A 14,751-nucleotide genomic window follows, 5' to 3' on the forward strand; every position below is an offset into this window, starting at 1 on the left:
CTTCATCATACAGTTTTTATACATAAAATATAATGAGATAGATAGCAGAGATATACTATATACGTTTTTTTAGTCCCAACTTTTATAGCAACATATTCTCAGTTCCGTAAATTCTTTGCACGCTCCCTTTGCAGAATTGTACAGGGCTCGAGATATGCAAATTAATATTCATTCAATATTACATGGACTGTACAGGGCTCGAGATATGCAAGTTAATATTCATTCAATATTACATGGACTGTACAGGGCTCGAGATATGCAAGTTAGTATTCATTCAATATTACATGGACTGTACAGGGCTCGAGATATGCAAGTTAGTATTCATTCAATATTACATGTACTGTACAGGGCTCGGGATATGCAAGTTAGTATTCATTCAATATTACATGGACTGTACAGGGCTCGAGATATGCAAGTTAGTATTCATTCAATATTACATGGACTGTACAGGGCTCAAGATATGCAAGTTAGTATTCATTCAATATTACATGGACTGTACAGGGCTCGAGATTTGCAAGTTAGTATTCATTCAATATTACATGGACTGTACAGGGCTCGAGATATGCAAGTTAGTTTTCATTCAATATTACATGGACTGTACAGGGCTCGAGATATGCAAGTTAGTATTCATTCAATATTACATGGACTGTACAGGGCTCGAGATATGCAAGTTAGTATTCATTCAATATTACATGGACTGTTCAAGGCTCGAGATATGCAAGTTAGTATTCATTCAATATTACATGGACTGTACAGGGCTCGAGATATGCAAGTTAGTATTCATTCAATATTACATGGACTGTACAAGGCTCGAGATATGCAAGTTAGTATTCATTCAATATTACATGGACTGTGCAGGTTTTTGATTGAGTATTCTCACTTCACTGTGTATGGTCTATATTTGGATAAAAGGGTAGATTTGGGCGTGTGAAAACAGGATTAACCGTACGGTGACCTATAGTTGTTAATTTCTGAATCATTTGGTCTCTTGTGAATAGTTGTCTCATTGGCAATCACACTCCATCTTCTTTTTTTTTTTATATAAAAGCCCTGTCAACGCACAGTGACTTTTTGACGTTCATGCAGTTTGTGTTTGTACCTTGATATGTCTTCTAACTCGATTAATGAGATTTGGACACCAGTAAATTAAGGCTGCCTAGAGGCTAGATTCAACCTAACAACACTCCGTGTCTAATAATAAGACCATCTGGACCATGTGTTTGTTGCTATTGTTTGTCTTAGTACGTCTATTATAATCGACTGAATTTATTTGCAGTGGTCTGTTGTAAAGTCTTATATACGTTAAAATACCCACATCCTTATATGCATTACCCTGAAGGAGAAATATTGCTGAAAAATGTGAATTTAAAGTTAGAAAGGGCGAAAAGCCAGCAGACATGCATTTGATGTAGGAAACAGAGCAGTGTTTTAATGTTTGGTCCTCAATGCTCTTCAACTTCGTACTTTATTTGACCTTTTTTACTTTTTCTGGTTCGAGCGTCACTGATGAGTCTTTTGTAGACAAAACGCGCGTCTGGTGCAAATACAAAATTTCAATCCTGCTATCTATGATGAGTTTATTTACTTGCATTGGGTTTTACAGATTTTACATTTTTTTTAAATGATGTATTCATAAATACTTTTGATATTAACTCACTTCCTTTTACAGAAATATTTGCGTATTAGCATAAGAATTTGGATAATCACTCCACCCCACCGTTTGAAAGTTCTGTTGTAAGATCAAGACTGCTTATGCCGCTGTTGATATCAATTAACATTTTCTTATCTGAAACAAATAGACATTGATTTTGTTTTGTTTGTTTTTTTTTTTTCATTTAAGTAATGCGGAGGTTATTGCAGATATTATTTGTCTATGTTTACTTGTTCCTAAAATTTAATGACTTGAGGCCATTCAAAGGAGTTGAAGATCGAATGTCATTTCAGATTTTTTTTTTTTCATATGATTTGAAAAAGAAAGACCATTCTGCTTGATTAATCTGACCAACAGAAAAAAAACAACAAGGTAACATGCATGTATGGGGTAATCCTCAAAGATTAAAAAAAAAAATACGTCTGAAAAAAATTGCATTATAGAATGCTGAAATTTTGTTACGCCAGAGGTGAAATCAACCAATTGTTTCTATTGATTATTTTATTTCATGGTCTAAACAATATTGACACATTTAGAGAAACGTTGGATTTGTCAAAAAAATGAAAGAATTTGATTAATGAGATTGAGTACATTTTCCCCCAAATTATTTTATGGTATTCAATTAATCAGCGAAACGAAATATTCCCTTTGTCTTCTGAAATGTTTCAATAAACGCTATCTTCTAAAATTTTTATTCTTAAAAACTTTCTTTGTTTTTGTCAGTGACACATATTTTCATTATATGATTTTTACAAGATCACTTGATAATCTGTAGTCAGGACGGGTTAGTATACGGTAATTAAATCTAAGTTACATCATGGGAGAGACCGTGTGTTCTTTACACGTTGAAAAATACTTCAAAGATAACAGGCTTATAATTTGGTATGCCAGACACGCGTTTCGTTAACATAAGAATCATCGGTGGCGCTCGAATCAAAACAGTTCGAAGGCCAATTCAAATACGGAGTTGAAGAGCACTAAAAACAAAAACAAATCTGCATAGTTTTGCCATATACGGCTGAGGCAATCTATAAAAAAAAACATTAGTATTTATAATAATTTAACATTTTATAACAACATCTTTGCAAATGCAAAATAGATCTCCTGTTATAATTGTCATTACATATCATGAGCAGTATTCTTTATTTTCAACCTATTATAATTGGTAATGCATTTACTTGGATCTTGCAGCAAAGCATGAATTAATCAAAATACTAAACATCATTATTTTGGCCCATATAGTTTATATGATCGGAATGGATTGTTATTGACTTATCTTGATGAAATGATTTCTGGGGACAGCATCAAACCACTTAATTTAAACTTAAGTAAAATATGTTTTTATAAGTCACGTTGTTTTGATAAATGTGTGATTATTTCACTCTTATGGCTGGCTGCGTTTTATCATAAACAATAGTGCTTGTCGTTTAATATAGATGTACGTGATCTTAACCACCTACAAAATATCATGATCTATTATTCATGTTATTAACGTTGTTTGTTGATTTAGTTTGACAATATTAAACTAAGCATAACGAATAACATTGATCAGACATTTTCACCGAATTTAAGTGGTATTTCAATACTAGGTTAGATGTGTCAGTTCAAGTATTTCATAAATATCATCAAACGTTTTCAAAGTATAAAGTACTTCTACAATGAAAAGAAATGGTATTAATGTATTTTTAATCAAATGAAATTTATGCAAGTGAATTACATTCAAACATTATAAAATTTTAAGTATGTTAGCAACTAGATTGTATTGTTTGTGTTATTTGGTGGCTGCATGTCCCATTTTCAACTCCCAAGCATAGATGGTCTTAGCCAGATTTGACATAACATGACACTTACAGCCGGACAGCGCATATCAAAATAGCGTCGATTTTATTATTCTTGTCACGTGATTTTCTGTTAAAAAATGACATTTTTTAGCAAACGGCAATGACACCAAGAATTATGCATATGCTCAACAAAATATATATAAAACGGCAGGTTTCAAACTTTCACTATGTTGCTCTTGTAAGACTGATAATATAAAATTTCCTTGATTATTTGTTTGGTAAAGATGAAAAAATGTGCCACGACAGTGACACTTGTCGGTAATTAAACGTTAATTGAAATGACACACGAAATGGTAACGTATTTTCCTCAAGAGGGATGACACCTCGCGATATCAGTTCAACAGGTCTAAAACTGGCAACCGACCAAAGGGAGATAACTCGAATGATAAATCGGTCACAGGACGGCTAATCAGAAACGAGTGAAAATAAGCATTTCGCTCAATTTCAGTAAGGGGAAACAGTGTCTCTGAGCCATAACCAATTATTTATCTGTATGCGTAGTAAAATGCGTAAATATGAAAAAAAAAACATCTTGTAAATTGTAATTAATTATTGTCATAAGGGCACCTGTCAAGTTTCAGGATCTAAAAAGTGAGGAGAAAGTATTACAGAACGGATTTCTGTTCGAGCTGGTCTGTTTTGTTTCTTGTTTTTTTAGATCAGTATTACACTGAAATATTCCCAAATGCTTCTTAAAAGAGAGGCGAAAGATACCAAAGGGACATTCAAACTCATAAATCGAAAATAAACTGACAACGCCATGGCTAAAAAAGAAAAAGACCAACAGACAAACAACAGTTCACAAAACAGACAAAAACCTGGAGGTAATCTCAGGTGCTCCGGATAGGTAAGCAGATACTGTTCCACGTTTGGCACCCGTCGTGTTGATAATCTCAGGTGCTCCGGAAGGGTAAGCAGATACTGTTCCACGTGTGGCACCCGTCGTGTTGTTCGTGTTAGTATATCTTAACATCATCCAGAAATAATTGATATTGCTAGGGAAATTAAGATTATCACATTAAGTTTCAGTTTCAGTTTCTTAAAAAAAATACAGTGTTTTAGCATTATAATACTACACACAAATAGCTAAGAAAAAAGAAGCATGTGGCAAACAATATTTATATATAGTGTAAGGATTTGGACCAATGGATTATTAGGACATCAAACTGGTCCTAAGCTTTGATGAAAATTTCTAGCAATAAAAGGGGAAATGTTTCAGCATATATTCACTGATAGCATGTTTACCTATTTTTTCTCATGCTTTCATGGAAACAACTATTTAAAGGCATACAGCTTCGTAGAAGAATCAAGTATTATCTTTGAATACACATAAATACTTCATATTAAATAACCAATCAATGATTTATAAGCATATGTTTTCTTTATAGATCTACATGAAAAAATATTTCATAAATATTATAGGTTTGAAATGTAAACATGTAATATATATTCTATTCTAATCTATAAATATATTTTTAGAGAATTTCAGTTAAGACCAATTGTCAGTTATATCTGTGAGGTAAAGTTTTTATTTTGTTAAACATGCTAAATGGATGTTATATTATATGTAATATATAACGGTTATGAATCTGAGGACTAATTACAACTTCTGGTCACTGGTCATTTTTAGGGGCATGTGTTGTCTATGACACCAATTATTATAAATGGAAATATCAAGGTACTCTCTATGAAGGCTACCCAGTCATCAAACATCTTATTTCTATGTGTATGTAGGTAGCAATATTACAAGGTAATAAAAATGTAGAAAAATAATAAATAATTATAAATAAATTAAAAATATAATCAGACTGAATGAAAAAAAAGTAAAATCTTTTCCTTATGTTTATTCCTACCATATCACTTTAGGAAGCTTGATTATGATAGGTTGAACAAATTAATGCCAGAATTGTATTTTTCTTCTTTTTTTCTTTATTATTTTTCTTTGCAACGGCTTTTCATTCTAATTTTATTTTGACCTTTGACCTGACAGGGATTTCAAACTATGTCATTTGTTTTGTTGTCTCATTTCAGAAAAAAGGAATTATAAAAAAAAATTCTTTAGTTTCTGTTTTTACTTATTCTGAACTTGTGAGGGCTTGGGATATATAGACATGGAATATATAGACCTTGACACAAGATACCCTTGTCATGCCAGTATTTAACAAGATATATAAAATTTCCAATAACAACTTCAGCTCTTTATATTGTTAAATGAAACCATCAGTCCCCCAATTGTTGAAATCTTAATAATATGATACAAGTTTGTTGCACTTTCGGGCTCCAACAGAAATGACAAATTACATTACAGACCTGTACGTGTAGATATATATGCAAAAACAGTTATTGTCAATGCCAAGATTTTCAGGATTTATACGTGTTGTGACAGCTACCAAGTATCTTTCTACTTAAAACCCAATCCCAATCATGTATATTAACTAACTAAATATTGCAAAACATGCAATAAAGCAATTAAACATGAAAATTGCACTCCACTTAAAATATGAAATGTTGCATCTTTGAGTGGAAATAAATGTAATCAAATTAAAAAGTTTTCAAAAAATAAAAAAAAAGCCATGGGGTGTGAAAATATTTGTTTAATGGGTACAAAAAACTGTTTCAAGTCTAAATTGTAACATCAGAGACATATAAACTATCTCTGGTAACATATTATGTGTCACTAGAGACGGTTTAATACATAAATAAGTGGAATAATGAAGAATTATTAATCAAAACATTGACCATGTTGACCCGAAATCAACAATTCCTCATAAAATGCATGCACGTGCATGGAGCTTAATAAATGCAAACATAGAAAGGCATGACTCATCATTAAGTAGGGATTTATTGATAATTAAAACTTGATGTTACAGTAGATTGAACAACTTGCCTGGAGAAGATTGACGGCAAAATAATTATATAAGAATGTGATATCATCAGCATTATTTTGCTCTTATATCTGTAAGTTGCAAAATAAAGAACCGACTCTGTTCAAAACGGTTTTCCTCCGTCTTTTATTTATAATATATCAGATCTTAAGATGCTTACACTTAAGACATGTCATCAGGACAAATCCTGACATGGTACTTACCTGCACAGATCACAATAATATACAACTGGACTTTCCAAAAAGATTGACCAGATTTAAGGATATGAGTGGGAGCTTTACATATATTCTTATATGGATATTAAATGTATAATATGTGTAACTTTTGCGAAAGTAGACAACTTTTGTTCACATTGTGTAATTTTGTGGACTAAATAACTCCATTAAGGCATGAAAAGGGGTAATATATCACAAAAGATAACAGGTTTGTTTATTTCAATGACAAGTTGACTGTCTTTTCCTATGTGACAAGTTGTCATAATTATGAGATATTTTGGTCAAGAGCAGAGACGTTTTAAGAAAAAAATTACAAAAAGTCTTTGCCTGGTCTTACCGACTTGTGATGTGTATTGAAATTGTGCTCGTGAGTAAACAACGAAGGGTAACGTCACGTGACTATCCTAGATCTGTTATTCATGTCCCAGTTTATCCATATAACCCAGTCACATTTATTTTTCCTAGGTAAACCAGGCATGTGTCAATCGTTCCGAGCTGAACATTTTCCTAGGTAAACCAGGCCTGTTTCAATCGTTCCGAGCTAAACATTTTCATAGGTAAACCAGCCCTGTGTCAATCGTTCCGAGCTGAACATTTTCTTAGGTAAACCAGCCCTGTGTCAATCGTTCCGAGCTAAACATTTTTCTAGGTAAACCAGGCCTGAGTCAACCGTTCCGAGCTGAACATTTTCCTAGGTAAATCGGGCCTGTGTCAATCGTTCCAAGCTGAACATTTGTCAATGAAAGTCGAAAATGTTGACTTTTTATGTTTATTCAAATAATTTTAAAACTGATAATATTATGTATACCGTTCATGATACGTTTGGTTTCTTAACATTTCACAAATGCATGACTTCCTACCGGGTAGTCTTTCACTGGAAATTCTTTTTCTGCACAGCGACATCTGATAACGGCTTTCTCAGAAATTATCTCCACTTGATTCTCGAATAATAAATTCGCGGGGTTTAACGGACAAATCAGGGATTTGCTGTCCGGCTGTTAACAAATTCGTCTATGCCATTTAACTGCCTTTGCCGTATGCTTTGTAAGAATCCATAAAACGTTATTTAAACCACCATATACCTTTAAAATATGTTTCAAAAAGATTCGAATAGTCTCTTTCTTGTGTTAAAACGACTTATCATTGTGAAGGTAGGTGAAATACGGGAAAATAGAGATATGATGTAGGCTGTCGATTTTAACCTCTTTAAATTTTCTTATTGGGGCAATAATATTCCTTATACATGTTACTTCATGTCATTTGGTCGATAGTTGCTTGAAATTTCAGTTACACTTTGTTATAGTTATTGACCAAGCAAGTCATGAAAACATGATGTTCGACATTGAAATACAAGAACTTGAAAATCAGAGATTCAACAAATAACATAAAAAAACTCTTCATACATAAAAGACAAAAACAATGAAAACACTGGTATTGCACCTCTTAGGAGTGAAGGTTTACTAAATACAGATCCCTTGAAAAAAGCAAATATCTTAAATGAACAATTTAAATCAACTTTACATCTGAGACTAATACAGTTATTCCTGACAAAGGTCCATCAACACATCCAATAATGGACAACATAGACATCAACAGAGAAGGCATCTATAAATTAATTAAAAATATAAATCCAAAAAAGGCAACAGGACCAGATAACATAACTGGAATAGTGCTAAAAGAAAACATTAACACATGCACAGACATACTCACTCTATCTTTTACAAAATCAATACAAACAGGAAAAGAACCTCATTATTGGAATCACGAAAACGTAACACCTGTTTTCAAAAATAGAGACAAACATCATCCTGGCAACTATAGACCAATTTCATTAATATGTATTTCCTGCAAATTATTAGAGCACATACTTGCAAGCAACATTATGAAACACCTTGATTCAAACAACATACTTTATAACTTGCAACACGGTTTCAGGGCAAATAGATCTTGCGAATCCCAGATAACTTCACTAATTAACCAGCTGTCATCATATAACGATACAAATATACAAACCGATCTAATCATCATGGATTTCGCAAAAGCCTTTGATAAAGTTCCCGACAAACAGTTATACTAGAAAACCATTCCTCTAACAATTATACCAGTTACATCAATGTTCCTCAGGGCACTGTATTAGGTCCAATACTATTTTTCATATACATTAATGACTTACCTGACTATTTACATCACAGTCAAATCAGGCTCTTTGCTGACGACAGTATCATTTACCTACAGATAAAATCAACATCAGATTGCCTAAAACTCCAAGAAGACCTAGAAGGGGCAATCACATGGGAACAAGACTGGCTAATTCAGTTCCATCCTGATAAATGCAACATACTCCGAGTGACCACAAAGAAAACACCTATTCAGTTTTATGCTTCAAGGAGAAACTCACAAGAGAAATTCTCCTTGACACTTACAAATACCTACATGCATAATCTGTATCTTGTTTTATCTTATACCAAAAATAAAAAAATAAAGATTGAAAAACATTACTTATAAATATAAACATTGAAAAATTATTATGAAATAGAAAAATAAATTTGTAATTATTAACAATACTGTTAAACCAGGCATGCACCAGAAAGTAATCATCAACCAGTTGATTTTTTTCTGTATATAAAGAAGAAGAAGAAGTCGGTATAATATTAGTTATCTTGGTGTAATCAGGGGTGTACAGGATTTTACATCGTTGTTAAAAATTCATACACCCTGAGGCGCCGCCGAATGGGTGTATGAATTTTCAACAACGGTGTTAAATTCCGTACACCCCTGATTACACCAAGATAACGAATTTATTTCTTATGAACAATTCCTTTACTCATTTTTAAACCGGGATGTAAAATTGAAAAATACTAATGAAAAATTTCCAGTGTTACATTTCTTCAACGTCGATGTTGCTGCGCATTGTCAAATACTTTTTTTCTTTATTTTGGGGATTCAGAAAAAAAATTTGTTCTTTTGAATTTTCGGGGAAAATTTTTTTTTAATTTTTTCACAAATTTTTGTCCTCAAATTTATTTATTTTTCATTTTTTATATTATTTTTTTTTTTGACATTTTATTTTTATTTGTTTTATGTTGTTTTTTTTTGACATTTTATTTATTTTTGTTTTATTTTATTTTTTGACTTTTTTTTTTCTTTATTTTGGCAATTTTTTTTAATTTTTTTATTTTTTGGCAAAATTTTATTCATCCCGGGGTGAAGAAGGGTGGGGTGTTATTTACACCGGGGTAATTAACCAATCAGATTGCAGTATTTTTGCTGCATAAGAAATAAGTAATTTAATCTGCACGGCTCGGTAGACCCCACCGTGGAGATTAAATAATATATACCGATTTGATTGGTCAATAACGGTTTTAACAAATTATGCCATCAATTTACTTGATTTTTTTTGGAAATATTCGGACGATATTCAATCCACGGCTTCTAGGAAAATTGCATGTAGGGCAAAGAAAGGGAAAATACGTATTTAAGTATTAAAAGTTTTGGTACTGTTAAATTATATTTTTTTTTATATTTATGCTTTCTTCTAAATTGTCACAGTATATGGAGAATTGTGTTTTAATGGTAAATCTATGATTGTTTCTGTTAAATTTATTCACAATTTTTATATAAATTCGTGACGATCGACTAAATTAAGTTTTCTTTAAATTCGGCTAAATAAATACTTGTAACAGTACAACGTAAGCTCTGATTGAACTTTTGAACCTATATAAACGATTTAGAACTTGACATATTGTGTGGACACTTGTCTATTGTTGAACACACTATATTGTCCTCAGATGTCCTTTTGTGGTTTTTGTCGTTTGGTTGCTGTCTTATTGGCGTATTATCCATATCTTCTACAGTTTTAGTTTCGTATGGTATACTTTTTCGTCGGTTTAAGATAAATCATAACTGAGAGAGTTATTGAGTATACATTAGTTTCTTTTCTTTTCCTCAAGAATATGCTCAGAGGCAGATTAAACGACTAGAGATGCACTTACACTTCTAGTGAAAAGTAAACAACAACAAAAGTTTAACTTTTCCGCCTTCCCTACAGCTTTTCAACTGTATTAATTTTGAGGACATGTCGCATCTAAATGAAGTCTAGTTGATCTCCAAACTACTAGTTTATTTCCCCTGTTTTGACACATACTTAGATATAAAACTCATTAAAATCGTTTCCAAATTAGTCAATAAAAAGTAATAAATATCTAAAAAGTCGTAAAAAAATCAATTCAGCACAAAACTAATCCAAATCAGATCTTAATGATTTGGATATTCTAAAATAGTTTAGGAAATTACCAAAAAGGTTTATCTTTTTTGACTTTGAAACACTGATTTAAGATTTACATTGTACACAAAATATCATAAAATCTTCCAAAGAATAAGAAACACATTCTATTCATAATTTGAAAGGCGAACTTTGTACTTTCAGCTAATACATTTAGCTGTTATTCCACAACTAAAGTTCAAACTCCTCCAGGCAAAGATGACCTTAGGTGAATTTGGCTATTCTTTTTTTTTTGTGTTTCTTTTGATCTGACATATATCTCATTATGTACTGAGGTAGTATGCATGCAGAGTTTTAACATGTTTAGGATTGAGCGTTCCTGATGAACGTAAATCTGACTTGGGACAGGAGGATACAAAATTTGGAGAAGTGAAATGTGTTCATGAGTGCTCAACCCTAAATCAACCTGTCCCCGGACAGGAAGGCATTAAGTACCGATCTAAGATCTCGCAGTTACCAAAAGGAAGTTCAAAGCTCAGTTTTCACTAATAAATAAAAAAGAGCATGCTTACCGTACACGTTGGAGTCCATGATACTGCTACAAGGAACATCACCGCCATGATTGTAGATGCATGTAAAGAATAATCCCTGATAACCAGAGACGGAAGCCATGTTAAACATTATCCAATAAGGCAGTACCAAAGACAAGAAACATAGAATAAATCCAACAATTAATAAAACAAGAACACTAACACGGAACAGCATAAGTTGTTGCATATTAAGTTGTGGCTTTAAAAATGACAAGATTCTAAAGGGTGTTGCATACTGTATCGAATCGTGTTCCTACCGAAAAAGTGGAAAGTGACATTTAAATCCACGACAGATCCGCATTTTTTAACAAATAGTCACAGTTCAGAAACTAACAAAGATAATTTTATTTTTATTATCACGATATATCCCTTTAAGTTACATTTACAGTTAATTTCTATTTTGATTTAGTATTTTCAGTTTATGGAAAGTGCGAAACGAGGAGAAAAAAAGCGTTTCTTTAAGTGAGCAATATTTTCTGTTATGAAATTGTAAATATGCAGACACCTCATGAGAAAAAAAAATGGTTTTCGGCAATGAAAAATGTGTTTGATATATAAAAAAAAAAAAATCAATAGATTGGGTCCGGAATTACTTCACGCGACAAAGAAAGATTTTTATGTCCAGCTATAAATTAATTGAGTCTGAAATCGAATTTACCTACCTTCAAATGTAGTTTTAAGGGAAAAGAAAAAATCAAGTGCATTTATATAACGAGAAAGAAGGCTATATATATTTATATAACGAGAAAGAAGGCTATATATATTTATATAACGAGTAAGAAGGCTAAATATATTTATATAACGAGAAAGAAGGCTATATATATTTATATAACGAGAAAGAAGGCTATATATATTTATGAATATATCAACTGTCAACATATCGTTAAAGATGTATCGTTTAAACCAGAAATATGTTCAATAGGAAAATAATAACAAAAAGTTTTGTCTGTATAAAATTTGTAGTGTTATATTATTCTTGTATAAATAAATGAATTCATGCTATTCGTTTTATTGTAGATGCTGTATTTTTTAAATGAAGATGCATTATTTAATTTTATTGAAGCTACAAATTTTATTTTATGTAAGGTGTCAGCTTTAAGCCTACTGCTGAACGTCAAAATCAATTTTTAATTCATCTTTCGATTATTCTTCGAACATAATTCTATTAGATAAAAGTTATTTATACATTGTTGGTAAAAAATTATTTTAAGCTATTTGCTGGGATGTAGAAATATATCTTCTATGTCCTGAACAAGTGAACGGTAAATATAAAAAAAAAATGATTAGTTTAAACAATATTATTTTATTGAGATAAATCATCACAAAACGATATGATACAATTGAAATGAATATTAAGGATTCAGAAACAAGCAAATTTCCTTTTACAAATCTGTCTCCTATTACACAAATAATACACTTATTGAACAATACATAAATTTATCATATACTTAGCATTAATATGATAGCTTTTGCATATGTGTAATGAACGGAAGTACACAAGCCATAATTTCCCACCCGGGCTGATAACCCATATCAGGGGCGTCTCGTGCAAAAAAAACCATAAAGGTGCCTCTCGTGCAAGTTAATTCCGGTATTTCCGGTATCGTATGTTTACTTTTCCATTGTGGCGTCAGATATTTTTTATTATGACGTCAAAATTTTACGGAAACTTTTGGGATGTCCAGTAATGGCGGACAAATAGCGATAAGGTTTATTGGTAAATCTGTTTGTACAGAACCAGCTGTTATTGAAAAAAAAGATGTTAACATGGCTAAATCCGATGATATAGATTTTCAAAATGATGCTGGTTTACAATTATTACTTGCTAATAAATGCCATTGACAATTATGAATCATGTCATATTGTACAACATGTAGTAATAATGATCATAAAACTGTAAATACTTCCTCCATGCTTCCAGCTTCCAAATTTTTAATGTTTCAAAATGCCTCTATAGGAAATGGTTCCATAATATATATGGAGGTAGTGATGACCACCCCCCCCCCCCCCCCCCCCCTCAGGATGCTATTGTTGGACAATCATATTGTATTTTTTGGATTCATGATTTTACTTCTTTAAAAAGTTTTTGACTGTTTTAGTTATTTCATTTGTTTATTTGCCTTACATTAAACAATTGTCGGAAGTATATGATACAGAGATTAATACATGGCCTTTTCCATATCGGCCCGGGTATCATCCAGAGACCCCCATATCAGCCCGAGACGTAGTCGAGGTGCTGATATGGGTCGAGGGATGATACCCGGGCCGATATGGAAAAGGCCATGTATTAATCTCTATATAAATACTGGGCCAGGCATGCTCTGTAATAAATATATAAATATGAAAAAGGTGGAAAATACCATAGGGAAAAAAAATAAACATGAATTTGTGTAATGTATTCGGTGTGAAATGAGACAACTCTCCACAAGAGACCAAATGACAAGGTCCCGAAATGACAAATGTAAAACCATTCAAACGAGAAAACTAACTGCCTAATTTATGTAGAAAATAATGAACGTAAAACAAATATTGTACACACAGTGTACATTTGTCTCTGTTTGGAATAATACTTTTTGTCAAATGTGAATTCATTTTTAGAATTTGTTGTAAACCGTATTAGATTTATTGTCTCTTTGAATATTTCTTTCTCTTAAGAAATAGTATTTCTTTGTTTGTGTGGCTATTTACAGTATGACATATGATGCAATCGAATAGTTTTGAAGAATAGTGACAGTATCCACGTCAAAATCCCGGCAGCACGTTCCACCATTGAAACTAAAATTACTCAGTAAAACAATAGGATTTATGGATTTGAAGGTGGTAAATACGGTGCAATTCTTGATAGGGTAAACTAAAATTGATCGATTCTTAGTCAAACTCAGTAAAGATCCGTCTAAATTCCATTTAATTGATAAATTCCGTAACATGAGTCTCGTTGTTACCTTGATGATGTTTTTTCTTCTTTAAAATAATCAAGAATTCTCTTAATATGCTGCTAAAATTTACCAAAGTAAATTTCCTTTAGCTAAATCTAATATTAACAGCAATAATTATCCTTTTTCTAGATTAGGATATATTTTAGTTTAACACGGAAAAATCTAAACAAAAATTTACGCCAATAGAGAAGATTTTGCGTTCTCTGTTGTTGATTTTCCTTTTTTGGACCGTGGTGTTCCTTGGGCACTTCTTATGGTTAATATATTTCCCAAGTCGTTTGCTATGTTCTTGTCTGCGGTGACGTTTTAGATTTCGATGAGCGAAACCTATATATCATTGGTAAATTATTAAGGGCATATGAAACGAGTTTCTGGTTATTATAATGTTTAAGAAATTATTGAACCCTGGCA

The 14,751-nt window shown here is 32.0% G+C and overlaps 1 protein-coding gene across 2 annotated transcripts in view; it reads right to left on the reverse strand.

The window, feature by feature from the left end:
- The window catches only part of LOC127729103 (uncharacterized), a 97,730-nt gene extending 86,060 nt beyond the window's left edge, over window positions 1–11,670 (reverse strand). For both annotated transcript variants that reach the window (XR_007994523.1, XM_052236757.1), the window contains exon 1: window positions 11,387–11,670. Coding sequence is in view for 1 of the 2 variants with exons in the window: in XM_052236757.1 (XP_052092717.1) it covers window positions 11,387–11,591 (205 nt within the window). In the remaining variant the exon portion in view is untranslated. The remainder of the gene's footprint in view (window positions 1–11,386) is intronic.
- Window positions 11,671–14,751: the final 3,081 nt, after the last annotated feature.

Source organism: Mytilus californianus, unplaced genomic scaffold (assembly GCF_021869535.1).
Source record: "Mytilus californianus isolate M0D057914Y unplaced genomic scaffold, xbMytCali1.0.p SCAF_2, whole genome shotgun sequence".
Lineage (NCBI taxonomy): Eukaryota > Metazoa > Mollusca > Bivalvia > Mytilida > Mytilidae > Mytilus > Mytilus californianus.